The sequence below is a fragment of the Solanum tuberosum genome, unplaced genomic scaffold, assembly GCF_000226075.1.
Source record: "Solanum tuberosum cultivar DM 1-3 516 R44 unplaced genomic scaffold, SolTub_3.0 scf00205, whole genome shotgun sequence".
In the NCBI taxonomy this organism is placed as follows: Eukaryota; Viridiplantae; Streptophyta; class Magnoliopsida; order Solanales; family Solanaceae; genus Solanum; species Solanum tuberosum.
The window spans coordinates 297,159-312,692 of NW_006239130.1; the positions used below are offsets into that span (position 1 = coordinate 297,159).

At 36.8% G+C, this 15,534-nt stretch overlaps 1 protein-coding gene across 1 annotated transcript; it reads left to right on the forward strand.

Moving 5' to 3' along the window:
* Positions 1–6,408: 6,408 nt before the first annotated feature.
* Positions 6,409–14,637, forward strand: LOC107062171 (uncharacterized). The gene is made up of 5 exons (XM_015312511.1): positions 6,409–6,519; positions 13,569–13,724; positions 14,077–14,145; positions 14,225–14,374; positions 14,530–14,637. The coding sequence occupies exons 1-5, from the start codon at positions 6,409–6,411 to the stop codon at positions 14,635–14,637; spliced, it is 594 nt and encodes a 197-aa protein (XP_015167997.1).
* The last annotated feature ends 897 nt before the right edge of the window (positions 14,638–15,534 follow it).

Here is a 15,534-nt window from a genome sequence, read left to right on the forward strand (position 1 = left end):
CAAGGTTCCATTAGTTCCAGCCCCGAAATCGAAAGATTTCTCCGTGGAATTCGTCACCAGGTATGTGGGATTTCACTAGTGGGTTCCTTTCGCCCATTAGGTCCCTAGAATTCAGTCAGTTCTTGATTCCATGATTATGAACAGACCTAGGGTTTCTAGAATTACAGCAGATCATCATGAATTAGTTATTTAAATGTTCCAAATCAGATTATCATGTTAATTCTCAGTTTATTGCATGAATTTCAGAACCCTAGCTATGTATTTCTTTAGTTCTTGAATTACACATGTTAGGTCAGATATCTCAGTTATTCAGTTATACATGCCTCAGTTATTAATGCATCATTATCAGATTAATTGTTGCATTCTCAGTTTGCATGTTCAGTTTCGAGCTATCCAGTATTTACAGAAATTCAGTCATAACCAGTTAACTACTTAATTCTTGGGAGTAGCATAATACCGAGTTGGACTAGGGTTCAGCGTACCCATATTGTCCCAGAACTACGAGCAACGTACGTGTAAGTCCCCTCTGTGGGAAACATTAGTTTAGTGATCATGCCAGCATACCTCTATACCTCTAGCAGGGTATATTGGGTCCTCTCGATGGGGCGTATACATCGGACTCCACATTTAACTCTTGTGGTTTTATGTCAGTTATTAGTAGCTCCCACAATTCAGTCAGACTCTATTGCATTGACCATATTTACAGTTCATTCAGTATTCAATCAGCATGTTATAAATTGGTCATTGCATTCACTTAGCTCAGTATTCAGAATCTATATCATGTTCAGATTATTTCATTGCTTTATTGCTTTGTTCAGTTATATGTTCTTTTAGCTTTACTCTATCTTGCATGCTCAGTACCTTTCAAGTACTGACTCATACGTGCACTACATCTTCTCGTGATATAGGTTCAAGTTCTCAGCATCCAGATTACGCTTAGATCGATTCCCGATCTTCAGTTCAGCAACATCAGTGGTGAGTCCTCATTCTTCGAGGACTAGTGACATGTTTATCTTTATTGCTTTTAGTCATTAGTTTCAGTTTTGCTATACCTAGTTGGGGCATGTCCCAACATTTCCTGTCAGTTTAGAGACTTATTTCAGACATAGATAGATTCAGCTTAGTATTGAGTTAATATCTTCCTTGTATTAAACTCATCAGTTTTCATTTATCTATGTTTAGTATATGGGTATTCCCCATATTTTCATCTTATTTATGATTTAGCTTCCGCACAGTGTCTATTATTCAGATTATATTTAGTATGCTCATGATCATGCCAACTGGGTTAGCTTGGGATCACTTATGGTCCTAGGTCCCGTGTCCTCGTCTCGAGGGTAGCTCGGGGCGTGACAAGTTATGTTTCTAGGCTAAAACTAACTAAAACCATGTAGTTTAGGGTTAAAACGACGTAGTTTAGTGGTCCAATGAAATAGGAAAAGACCAAAAGACCCCGACTTAACTGCTGTCGGAGTGACCGACAGACGTCACCGACGGAGCATCGATGGACTAACGGTCCATGTTGGTGAGCCATCATTCACGACTAGAGCTGGGTTACTGGGGCCTGATCCACGGAGCACGACCATGGACCGTGGCCTGGCCTATGGACTGTAGCTCTGGCCGTGGGTCAGCACTTAGCCATTTTTCCTGGGGTTTCTGGGAGGAGGGTCGCAGGTGCGAACCACGGACCTGCAGGACAGACCGTGGATCCTCTTACGGTCCGTGGATGGTGCCCCTGGGTGCCACCTGTAACACCTGAAACTACAATCTCGTATGTTCTAGTATACCGGGTGTTACATTATCTCCCCCTTGGGAACATTTGTTCTTGAATAAAGACTATACTAGCTGAAATTGAGGGAAAGAGTTACAACCCTACCCCTAAACACTGAAGACTGATTTCTGACTGAACTGGGTTCCAAGAAAATGCAAATATGCTGAAAATGCAAGTACAAACTGAAGGAACATGATACTAAGACTGAATTTACGCATGAATGACTGAAAAACTGAAGAGGAAGTATTACCTCAAGCTGGAATGGAATCAGAAGGAAAGAGGTGAGGACACTTGGCCTTTGTGGCTGCTTCTGCTTCCCAAATAGCTCCATCTATAGACTGACTCCTTCACAAAACCTTAACTGAAGCAACTTCTTTGTTCCTTAACCTTCGAACCTGACGATCAAGGATTTCAACTGGTACCTCTTCATACGTGAGACTATCATTCACAGCCACACTTTCTAAAGGCACAATAGTTGTTGGATCACCCACACACTTCTTCAACAATGAAATGTGACAAACTGGATTCACTGCTGCTAGTTCTGTTGGCAATTCTAACTCATAAGCAACTTTACCCACCCTTTTCAAGATCTTGTAAGGGCCTACATGTCTAGGACTGAGCTTCCCTTTCTTGACAAACCTCATAACTCATTTCATAGGTGACAGTTTCAGTAAAACCCAATCATCAACTTGGAACACTAGTTCCCTTCTCCTTACATCTGCATAAGATTTCTGGCGACTCTGCGCTGTCTTTAGTCTATCTTTAATGAGTTTCAATTTCTCCATAGCATCATGAACTGAATCTGGCCCTATCAAGGCTGCTTCACCTACTTCAAACCAGCCAACTGGAGATCTACACCTATGCCCATACAATGCCTCATAAGGGGCCATCTGAATACTGGAATGGTAACTATTATTATAGGCGAACTCTATAAGAGAAAGGTGATCATCCCAACTACCCTTGAAATCGATCACACAAGCTTTCAACATGTCCTCTAAGGTCTAAATGGTACGCTCTTTCTGACCATCCGTCTACGGATGAAATGTTATGCTAAGGTTAACCTGAGTACCAAGACCTTTCTGAAATGACTTCCAGAAATGAGAGGTAAACTGAGGACCTCTATTTGAGATGATGGACAAAGGAATCCCATGCAACCTAACTATCTCATTAATGTAAAGCCTGGAGTAGTCGTCTGCTGAATCTGTAGTCTTCACAACCAAAAAGAGTGAAGACTTAGTAACTTTATCAACTATCACCCAAATGGAGTCACGTTGTCTGCGAGTACTAGGTAACCCTGTGATGAAGTCCATGTTGATCACTTCCCACTTCCAAGTAGGAATGTTGATCTCTTGAGCCATACTTCCTAGTTTCTGATGTTCTACCTTGACTTGCTGGCAATTGAGGAACTTAGCCACAAAATCTGCTATATCTCTTTTCATGTCATTCCACCAATAGACTTCCCGCTGATCACGATACATCTTAGTGGCACCTGGATGAATAGAATATCTGCAGTTATGGGCTTCTGCAAGAATATGTTGTCACAACTCTCCCACCTTAGGAACACATAGTCGACCTTATAATGAAGCACACCATCTCCCCCTTGGGAGAAAACCTCAACCCTCTGCCGGTGGATTGCACCCTTTAGTTCAAGAAATATCGGATCACTATCTTGCTTTTCCTTCACCTCCATTACCAAAGAATATTTTGACCCATTCTAAACTGTTACACCACCATCTGATATGCTCATAAGGCGAACTCCTAAGCGAGCAAGTCTGTGAACGTCCTTTGCTAGTTCTTTTCTTTCTTCCTCAACATGCGCTACACTACCCATAAATAGTCTGCTAAGAGCATCTGCTACCACATTGGCCTTACCAGGATGGTAATGCACACTCATATCGTAGTCCTTGAGGAACTCAAGCCACCTCCTCTGGCGAAGATTTAACTCTTTCTGGGTGAACACATACTGAATGTTCTTATGGTCTGTGAATACATCTACGTGAACACCATATAGGTAATATCTCCAAATCTTAAGCGCAAACACCACTGTTGCTAGCTCGAGGTCATGAGTTGGATAGTTAATCTCATACACCTTAAGCTATCTAGAAGCATAAAATATAACCTTACCTCGCTGCATCAACACATAACCTAGGCTGACTCTGGACGCATCACAATAGATAACATAACCATCTGAGCCCTCTGGTAGAGTCAGAATAAGAGTTGTAGTCAACTTAGTTTTCAGTTCTGCAAAGCTTTTCTCACAATCATTTGACCACTAAAACTTGACTTTCTTCTGAGTCAACTTAGTCAATGAAGAGGCTATGGATGAACATCCTTCCACAAACCTTCTGTAATAACCTGCTAGACCCAAGAAACTTCTGATATCTGTAGGAGAGGTACATCTAGGCCATTGTGTCACTGCTTTTATTTTTTGGGAATCCACTTGGATCCCTTCGCTGGATCGGTAGACCTAAGAAACTTCTGATATCAATAGCAGAGGTAAGTCTGGGCCATTCTTTCGCTGCTTCTATCTTCTGGGAATCTACTCGAATTCCTTCACTAGTCATAATATGCCCAAGGAAGGCAACTGATTGTAACCAAAACTCGCACTTGTTAAATTTGGCGAATAACTGACGATCTTTGAGAGTTTACAGGACAACCCTCAAATGGTTCGCATGTTCTTCCTCATTCCTAGAGTAAATGAGGATATCATCAATAAAGACGATAACGAACAAGTCCAAGTACTGCTTGAACACTCTGTACATCAAATCCATGAAAGCTGCAGGAGCATTGGTTAGTCCAAATGACATAACTATAAATTCATAATGACCATACCGAGTTCTGAAGGTTGTCTTCAGAATGTCACTATCTCTGACTTTGAGCTGATGATAACCCGATCTGAGGTCTATCTTTGAGAAATGAATAGCACCCTGAAGTTGGTCAAACAAGTCATCAATCCTGGGGATGTGATATTTATTCTTGACTGTGACCTTGTTCAACTACCTATTGTCAATGCACATTATGAAAGAACCATCTTTCTTCTTCACAAACAACATTGGTGCACCCCATGGGGAAATACTAGGTCTGATGAAGCCCTTATGTAGAAGGTCTTTCAACTGCTCTTTCAATTCCTTAAGCTCTGCTGGAGCCATTCTGTAAGGAGGAATAGAAATAGGCTGGGTATCTGGTAGAAGATCAATTCCAAAGTGGATTTCCCTTTCGGGAGGAACTCCGGGAAGATCTTCTAAAAACACTACTGGGAACTCATTGACAACGGGAACTGACTCAAGAGTTGGGGTTTCGGAGCTTGAATCCTTAACCCGAACTAGATGATAGAGATAACCCTTAGAAATCATCTTTCTGGCCTTAAGGTAAGAAATGAATCGACCTATAGGAGCTAGGCTACTACCCTTCCATTCTAAGATTGGTTCGTCTGGAAACTGAAAACGAACAATCCTAGTTCTACAATTGACTGAGGCATAACAGGAATGTAACCAATCCATGCCAAAAATGACATCAAAGTCTACTATTTCTAACTCTACAAGATCTACTGAGGTGACTTTCTTAGAGACTGTGATTGGGCAATTTTTGTGTACCCGTCTAGCCTCACTGAATATAGTAGAGACTGAGAAGGGTTCTGAAAGTGTTTCTGGACTAACATCAAATTTGACGACTATATAAGGAGTTACAAAGAAAAGAGTAGCCCTTGGATCTAACAAATCATAAACATCTAAGTCAAAGACTCGTAACGTACCAGTGACTACATCAGGAGAGTCTTCCTGATCCTTGCGAGCCTGAGTCGGGCGACTTGCTGGTGCTGCTGAAGTTGTGGACTGAGCTCTACCAGTGTTACCTCCTTGACCCTGTCTAGAAGGAGAATCTTTCAACCTGTGACCGGACTGACCACACCCAAAACATCTTTCCTTTCCTGCAAGGCACTCAACCGGATGGTTCTTACCATAGTTAGGGCAAGTTGGGTAGGTTCTGGTGCTTGAAACACTACCTTGAGTCTTAGAGCCTGATGCCTTACCCTTCTAATCATTACGAAACTTGAAGAATGGAACACTAGCTGATGAAGGTGTTGGAGCTGAAAATTTCTACTTAGACTGTGAGCCATTTCCACCACCCGATTTCTATTGAGAATAGTCATAGTTGTCGGTCCTAGTCTTCTTATTCTCCTTGGCCTTTTCCCTAAGATTATCACCCTCAACCTGCTAAGCGTGGATCATGAGCCTAGAGATTGTCATATCTTCAAGTAACATTGCATTTCTACACTCTGTCTTCACCGAGTCTGACACTCCATATAAAAATATATTCATTTGGGCCCTGGAATCAGCAACCATGTGAGGAGTATACCTGGAGAGTTGGGTAACCTTGAGCCCATATTCTTGGACTGTCATGCTACCTTGCCTTAAGTTCATAAATTCCTCAGTTTTTGCTCTCTTAACTCTCTTAGAAAGAACCTGTCCAGAAAAGTCTCACTAAAGCAATCCCAAGTGATAGGAGCGGCATATGTAGCCCTGTTCTCTTTCCACTGAGTGTACCAGATATGAGCCACATCCTTAAGTTGGTAAGATGCTAACTCAACCCGATCATTCCCAATCACCTGCATCACTTCAAAGATCTTGTTGACCTCATCAACGATGTTCTGGGGATCCTTACCAATCTACGATCCTAAGAACTCTAGTGGATTCATCCTAACAAAATCTCGCACTGTGGCTGTAGCTGACCCTACATTAGTACCTGCTAGAACTGTAACCCACTGATTGTTCTGGTTAGTCACACTCTGAGCCAACATCTAAATGTTGTTTCGGAACTCTACATTCGAAACTTCTTGATCTAGGACTGGAGGAGTTGCGTTTGTGTTCCTAGCATTCACATTCTTGGCGTTAGCTCTACGAGGAGTCATGATCACTGAAACGTAGAACGTCGAGTTAGAATGGAATTAGATCATACCTTACGCACGATAAGAGTAACAAAAAATTGAAGATTTTTCTTAAAACACTTTGTAGCCTCCCTCTCATTAGATGTGGTGCTCACTACACACCCATGAAAAGGACTCTACCTAGTGCGGCCTTTCAGATATCCTAGGACACTTAAACCTAGTGCTTTGATACCATGTTTGTCATGCCCCGAGCTACCCCCGAGACGCGGAAACGGGACCTAGGATCACAAGTGACCCAAAGCTAACCCTGATTGCATGACATGAGCATACGAAGAATAATAATAACTGATGCGGAAGCTTAATATCATAAAAATGAAAGTGATGGGGAATACCCATTCTAAAACTGCATATATCAAATCTGAGAGTTTAATACAAGAGAAATATCAACTCAAATACTAAGCTGAATCTAACTATTTCTAATAATGGCCTCTAACTAACTAGAAGTACTGGGACATACCCCAACTAAATCTAGCAAAACTAAAACTCAAAGACTGAAATACTGAAGTGAATAACATAACTATTGTCCTCGGAGAATGAGGACTCACCACTGATGCTACTGAGCTAGAGATCGGGAACCGATCTATGAGTCATCTGGAAGCTGAGAACCTGAACCTACATCACGAGAAGATGTAGCGCAGAGTATACATCAGTACTTGAGAGGTACTGAGCATGTAGGATAGAGTAAAGCTGAAATAACATATAACTGAACAAGCAATAAAGCAAGGATATAAACTAAACATGATATAGATAATGAGTGCTGAACTAACTGAATACAAAGACCACTTTTATAACATGTTGATACTTAAAACTGACTGTACTGAAATGTGGTCAATGCAATAGAGTCTGACTAAACGGTGAGAGCTACTAATAACTGACATGAAACCACATGAGCTGAATGTGGAGTCCGATGTATACGGCCCATCGAGAGGACCCAATACACCTGGCCAAAGGTGTAGCGGCATGCTGGTGTGATCACTAAAATAATGCCTACAGAGGGGACTTACAACCTACGTGGCTCGTAGTTCTAGGACTATATGAGTGACTGACCCTAGTCCGACTCGGTATTATGCTACTCCCAATAGATTAATTGATTAACACATTAATACTGAATTTCTGTAATATACTAGATAGCTCAAAACTGACATGCAAACTGAGAATGCAACAATTATGACTTATAATGTGACATTCGTAAACTGAAGCATGTGTATATGTGTAATAACTGAATAATCTGACCTAGCATGCATAATTCATGAACTAATGAATATAGACAACTAGGGTTCTGAATATCATATGAGAAACTGAGTACTAACATGATAATCTGATTTGGAACATTAAATTAACTAGTTCATGATAATCTGCTGAAGTTCTAGAAATCCTATTCCTAGTTAATAATAGGGAATCAAGAATCTGACTGAATTATTGGGACCTAATGGGTGAAAGGAACCCACTAGTGAAATACCACATACCTGGTGACGAATTCCACGGAGAAATCCTTCGATTTCAGAGCTGGAACTAGAGGAAACTTGTTGCGTTCTTGAACTAGGGTTCTTGACTTCTTTCTTGTCTTAGCTTTCTAACTTTCTAAGTTTTGATGAATGATTTGACTTAGGTAAGTTCTTGTTATGTTTCTAGTCTAAAACTAACTAAAACCATGTAGTGTAGGGTTAAAACGATGTAGTTTAGGGGTCCAACAAAATAGAGAAAGACCAAAAGACCCCCGACTTAATTGCTGTCGGAGTGACCAACGGACGGCACCGACGGACTGTCGATGAACTGACGGTCCATGCTGGTTTATCGTCAGTTGCGACTGGAGCTGGGTTACTGGGGGGCTGATCAACGGACCAAGACCACGGACCGTGGCCTGGCCTACGGACCATAGGTCTGGCCGTGGGTCAGCACTTAGCCGTTTTTCCTGGGGCTTCTACTAAGAGGGTCGCAGGTGCGAACTACGAACCTGTAGGAGGGACCGTGGGTCCTCCTACGGCCCGTGGATGGTGCCCGTGGGTGCCACTTGCAATACCTGAAAGCTACAATCTGGTCTATTCTAGTAAACGGGGTGTTACACTTTTCATGCCAATGCACCAATTAGGTGAAGTTATAAAAGAGTCCATGATTTTTTGGAGCATATTTACTTTAGTTGTAAAAGTGAAAATAATATTTAAATATAATGTTATCATACGTGTATATAACAAATAAGACTGTCGTAGAGAGGGTTTGACTAAATTATTATTATTATTATTATTATTATTATTTTTTAAAAAGTTTGCATTTAGTATCAACAAACTCGTTTTACTAGAAAAGCACACATACTCAAGGCGTGTAATAGTGGAGTAACTTCCACTATATCCACTGGTAGTGTGTTCGAAAATTCCACTTTGCAGTCATTTCTCAAGAATAGAGGTCTATGTAGAACGCACATATTGATGAGAAAAAATATATATTTAAATTTTAAGTAATGAACGAAAATCCGTGACAACGACATCCTCTCCCCCGCCTATGGTTGCAGGAGAGACAAACACTAGTTTAGGATGAATGAGCATATATATAGAAAAATTATTTACTTAATTTAAAAATTGTTAGTCAAGAAAATTTAAATTATGAAACCAAGCGTGATCAAGCAATTTAGGATAAAATGAGCATATATGAAAAAAAAATACTAAATCTGTAAAAAGTTAATGAAGAAAAATTGAATTTAAATTTAAATTCTTGAAGTAAGTGTGATCACAGAATAAGTATATATATGAATAAATTTATTTTGAAAATATTTCAATTCTTTTAAGTCTTTTTTTCTACTTCGATTGATTGATTTGATTTTTTATCGATTTATGAACACTCCTATGAGGGAGTAGTTGGAAGAGAAATTGATTATAAGACATAATAATTTGTTACAAAACATGATATCGAAATTAAAATGATACAATACCAATACCATGGATTTTTCGTTATTTACATTAAATTATACTACTTTATTATGGTTAAGTCAAAATTAAATATATAATCTTTATTAATTAATCATTATTAGCAGTGAAAATGTAAGTTATGATATGTTTCATGTATTTTTAGAGTTGGTATAAATACCGAATACGCATAATCTTTATCAGAATATTGTTGTGCCATTAGAACCTCAACCCTTTTATTTTAAATTTTGTTTGTTTACATCTAAGATTCCTTAATTATTACTAATTGTTCATTAATGGTGTCATTCAAAGTTAATATTAGGTTTCTCCGCTTATTATTAATGAAAATTATTCAAATCTTAAATCATGTTTGACCATGTAAATACTTTTCACACTATTGATAAATAAAATTGAATTCTCAAAATAAATGTGATCAAGTAATTTAGGACAAAGAAAGTATATATATGAATAATATTCTATTTACTAACCTTTAACCATAAATTTAATTAATCAATGTTTTTTTATTGTTTATTCCATTCTAGCGGGCCCAATAAACAACTACTAATTATGACATTTCATTTAAGATTCTTTAACAAGACTCTCGTGACATAACACAGTCAAATCGACTAGACATAACAATTTTTTTTCGTAAACCGCATTGTATAGAATTACTCATCACACTTATATATAAACCCTTGAGCTTTCTCTTCCTCTAACTTTTCAAATTTCAGTGTTTGAAAATATAGCAAAAAACTGAACTAAAAACCCTCTCTAATTGATTTGACCAAAATTCATTACGGAGAATTCATTGGTGAGCTACGATTGAGGTGAACTACTCTGCCAAAAACTCCTTCACTTTGCTTAATTCATTAATTATGCCGGAATTTATCATATAGAATTCACCAGTGATAATCTCTTCTTTCTTTGTTTTTAAATCTCTTCTTTCTAATAACAAATGTATCATAGGAACTTTCTAGTTTAAAAGTTTTAAAATATCAAAAAAAGAAGTAATTTTTTTGTTTATTTACTTATTTTAGAGAAATAATTTTAGTGATAATTATGAACTTAGCATATCTACATGTAAGAATCATTTATTTATTTATTTATTTTTATTCTTAAATATTTTTGGTGCTATGTTTGGCGGTATTTTCGATAATTGAGTTTTCAGGTTGAGAGTGAGATTCTCTTTTTTTTTTACATTATTTTTATGAGGTTCCCATAATTTCTTTTAATTATTTTATTTTCATTTTGTGCTTTTATTGAAGGGACAAATCTTAGTACTCATAGAGCTCGATACTTGCTATTCAGTGTTGGAGCACTGCATCTGAAATACTTAAAATGGTAAAGTTTTCGATTTGAATTGTTTCAACATTTATTTTGTTGCACTAGAATTTTTTTAAAATGTTGTAAGGCTATGGTAAAATCTACAATAAATCTTTCTTGCTTTGATTTATTTTCCTTTTTTCAATCTCTAGTGTATGCTTTAATTTGATTTGCGTTCTTTTTTTTTTTCAATCTCTAACGTGTGCTTTGATCTGTTCTTATTTCATCTACCTTGTGTTTTAAGATTAATGTTTTTATGTTGAGAAATTGTTATGGTTCAAGCCAAATACAATTAATTGAGAGTCAGTTGTTGTACTAGCATCTTGTAATGATCGTTGCACACTAGTGAAAGTGTGGAGTATTGTTTGACTCTGGTATCAATGCCTTGTGTGATGAGCTTACTGTGAACCGTGCATGATAACACCTAGAATTTTCCCCGTTGGTCTGGTTGACTAAGTGAGGCTATCTCTTTATAGGATCTTAGTCAACTTCGAAGAGTGTGAGCCAATTTGACATATACCTCTTTTGTGGTCTACCTTGTGAGTGTGTGTGAACCTCTTTTGAACATCTCTTGAGCCTTACCCTTCTTGGAAGAAACATGATAGCATTGCCACCTTTTATTGACCCATAATCCTCATGATCTTGTGGCTGATTGAATAACCAACTTAGGCCAAAAGTCTAAGTTGGGGGTGTGGTGAAAAGAAAAGGGCAAGTCAACAAATACAAGGAAAGTCTCCTTTAACCCATGGTGTTGAGAAAAATGGAACCCCTCCATACAAAAAAAAGAGAGAAAAAGAGAAGAAAAGAATGAAAAGAAAAAGTCATGGAATAAAGTACAAAAGAAATGGGGTTTCCGAACAATCCATGGAGAGTGAATAAGGGGATGACTTATGAACACTAAAAAAAATGAATGATGAAACAAGAGGAAAGGGAGTGTTGTGAGCACCACATTTCATGAGGATGAAAGTGACTGAGCCTAAATGACCATACCTTGACACTCAGCCCCATTACAAGCCTTGAAAAGACTTTTTTTTTATCTTGATTGAGCTAAAGCAATTGTCAATTGGAAAATATGGGTAAATCTATGGGTGAAAACATGCATAGTGTTCTTCTTTGTGAGTGTGAGCGTTGCATTTGATTTCGGAACTTTAAATGATTAAATTATTGTGTGTGAAAATGGAATCGTTCTTTTGTGTGAGGGCATTTGAAAATGAGATGAGGCATCAGATGACCCGTAAGGTTCAACAATTATGTAAATTTTGTTTCAAAAATAATATTGTAAAATTTTGTAAGAATACTCTTGCTTTGATCAATGTTATTTTATCAATCTTGGATGTGCACTTTGATCTTTTTCTTTGTGGTACATATAAGATTAATTTTCCTTTCCCTTTCTTTCTAATGACTAAAGAAAGTAAATCATCACATGAAATTTGGTATGCGAGGACATGTTCTTACTACATAGAAAGGTATCATTTATATGCAATTACATCTCCTCGCATGTCAAATTTCACGTGATGATTTCCTTTCTTTAGACACTAAGAAGAAAGGGAAAAAAATAATTGATGACGAACTTAACATGGAAGAGTTGGTCAAAACTATAATTAATGATGATGATAAGGGGAAATTAATAAAGAAAGATAAAAAAAATCACATGGGTAGATTCATCAAAAAAAAGTAAATGGAATATCCTAATGGAATAATCATTTTTAAATTTTTTTTTGATTGTTTTAGTTTAACTGTGTAGCTTATACATATGCGAAGAATCATAATCTCATAAGAGAAGGTTGACATAGTCACTTATATCTTTCTATGTAGGTATATATATTTTATGTTAAATGTTACTAACTTGTATATGAAGTATTGTTTCTCAAGATAGCTCATAAATATGACATAGTTAAAAGTGGCATGAGAATTGAGAGGGTGGGGGATGACATATGTTAAGGTAGTGATTGATGGATAAATTTGATTTTTACTTTTATAGTACTTTTGATATTAGCGTCTTTAAGAATCAGAGTCATCTGTGAGGGAAAAATAAGGTTCTCAAAAAGGTTTGCTTATACGTATCTTAATTGCTCTACATTATTGTATGTGGAGGAAGTATATAGTAGACATTCTCTCTCGACTATGTTTGGTGGATAATTTTATCTCCATAGCAAGCATCCATATACAATTGAAGTAGAAAATATTTTCCAAAATAACATGAAATTTTGAGTGAAGGGTCAAAAACACATCTAAAGTATACATTTTTTTGCGTTTCAAACCTGAACTATGATATGTGCGATTTTCCTGCCTGAACTATCACAACCAATTATTGAAACACACCTCAATTATTAGTTATTCACTTTTACTGCCTGAATGATGGTGATTTTCAGGTACGAAAAATAAATAATTAATATTTAATGTGAGTTTTGATAAATAGTTGATGACAGTTTAGGTAGAAAACTCACAAACAACCTAATAGTTGATATATGAAACTTAGAAAAAATATAGGATATTTTAGGTTTATTTTTAACTATTAACTCTGAAACATTTCTTCCTTTATATATATGCCTTCTCCCAGAAAAGATTTTGGTGAAACTTAGAATAGCCTTAATAATCTCTTTTCCACTATTCAACAATTATTTTATGATCTTTCCAGAATTTTGAGAATAAGGGCCCTGAGATGCTAAATGATGTTGATGCTCTAGCTGATAGAAAGAATAGTAGAGGGACTTATGTAGAGATCGAAAAGAAACGTGCTATGGATGTTTCAGGCAGAGAGTTATTCTCTAATAAGAAACAAGTCCTGCAGTATGTAAGTGATAAACCAATTTCAACAAATGCATGCGTGAACATATCCAACACCAATAGCATAAATGCTACATATCTCGAACTTGGAAAAGAAAAAGGAAAAGTCATTTTGATGGGGGGACAACTCTGGAAAGGGAAAAAACCCCTTGAATCATGATAAGGACATTGGTGTTGGCTCCAAAAACAAAGTGCAGAACACTTTCCCTACCCATGTAAAAAGTTTCTTGTCAAGTGGTTTACTTGATGGAGTGCCCGTGAAATATAGCTCAATGTCATTGGAGGTAAGTTTTGATTCTTGAATTCTTCTTTGAAGTTTCAAGATTTTTGGTTCTAAGTATATTTTTTTCATGGTGCAGAAATCTCTTATAGGAGTTATTGAAGGGAAAGGTTGTCTATGTAGCTACGATAACTACAAGTTATCTGAGGCAAGATTTTCTTTTACTCTTCTACTATTTGTTCTCGCGAATTTTTTCTATGTCTAATGGGGCTTTATGTCTTATGTAGAAGATGAAGTATCTAAGTGCTTCAGAATTTGAGAGGCACGCTGGTTGCAAGGGCGGTCATGCTAACAGTCATATTTACTTTGATAGCGGGAAGACAATTCATGTTGTTGCCCAAAATTTGAAGAAGACCCCTCCAGAAATGCTCTTTGAAGTAATTCAAAAATTCGTTGGTTGTCCAATCAACCCCAAAAAATTTCAAACCTTCAATGATAAATACTTGGTTTCTCCATGAATGCACCCTTATAGTCATACTCTTTTGTTATTTATCTGTATTCTAACAAACTCATTTCTTGGTCTTGTATCCAGAGTACTTACAAAGTGCTAAAGAATATCATCTTGCAAAAAATGAAGCGGCAAAACCATTGTGATCTGCTTATTGATCAAGGAAGGGGTAGCTCAACGATTAGTCAGTGAACTAAAGTCATATTTTAATTAGAGGTCTTAAAATTGTGTGCTCTTCTTTTGCAACTACAAACCCGTTTTTTATTTTATAGACAGCTCTAGCGGATGGTATTGTGTTTTTATTAGATTTTCATGCTCGTGACCGCTAAACATGATATTTGAAGTTCTTTTTTTTATTTTTTATAAAATGAACTTCGTATTTTAGATTTTGAACATTATTCTTTCTGAAGTTCCTAATCTTTGTGATATTAATTGTTTTGGCTACAAATGAGTGACTAGGGAAGATAGTTGTTGATAGTATGGTTATTGCTCTATAAGCTATACAATATGGCTCAAAATATTATTAGATCTAATCATAGAGATCTAATAAAAAATTGATGGAAAAGTTAATCGATGTCTGTGTTGGTGGAAAGTGAAGTATTTGGTGAAATAGTTAATGAGTGGAGGAAGATATGCTATTGAATAGTCAAGATGTACCAAATCGAGTAAAAATTGATCTGCTTACTCAATTCAATTTATTGATTTTTAACTTTATATTATCGAAATATAGTAATAAAGATTTAATTCTGTCAAACCTTTGTAAATGAAGCTTCAAAAACTTTAAAATTCTATTTCATTAGCATATACATAGTAAATACTCTCTCATTTTCATCCAATATTGAATAGTTTAAATTTGTAGACATTGCCCAATTGTTGATAGGATCTCAATTAAAAAAAGGAAATACAATAGTAGGCGGAAGGTATCTCATAAAATTGGTTGAGGTGTACGTAAGTTGATTTAGACATTTAGGAAGAATCTAAGGGTAGCCTAATTTCCAAAGAAATGGAACAAATCTATGTTACTAAATTTTAAAAGAGAATTTATATGTCTAGACTTGGTCGAGCCTTGAGTGTTATTTGCATGAAATA

Bases quoted from the DNA above. Each gene is read 5' to 3' on its own strand.
- LOC107062171 (XM_015312511.1), top strand. From the start codon at position 6,409: ATGTTCTGGGGATCCTTACCAATCTACGATCCTAAGAACTCTAGTGGA. The intron at 6,520-13,568 runs GTAACCCACTGA...TGATCTTTCCAG, and splicing joins CATTAGTACCTGCTAGAACT to AATTTTGAGAATAAGGGCCC. The intron at 14,375-14,529 runs GTAATTCAAAAA...TCTTGTATCCAG, and splicing joins CTCCAGAAATGCTCTTTGAA to AGTACTTACAAAGTGCTAAA.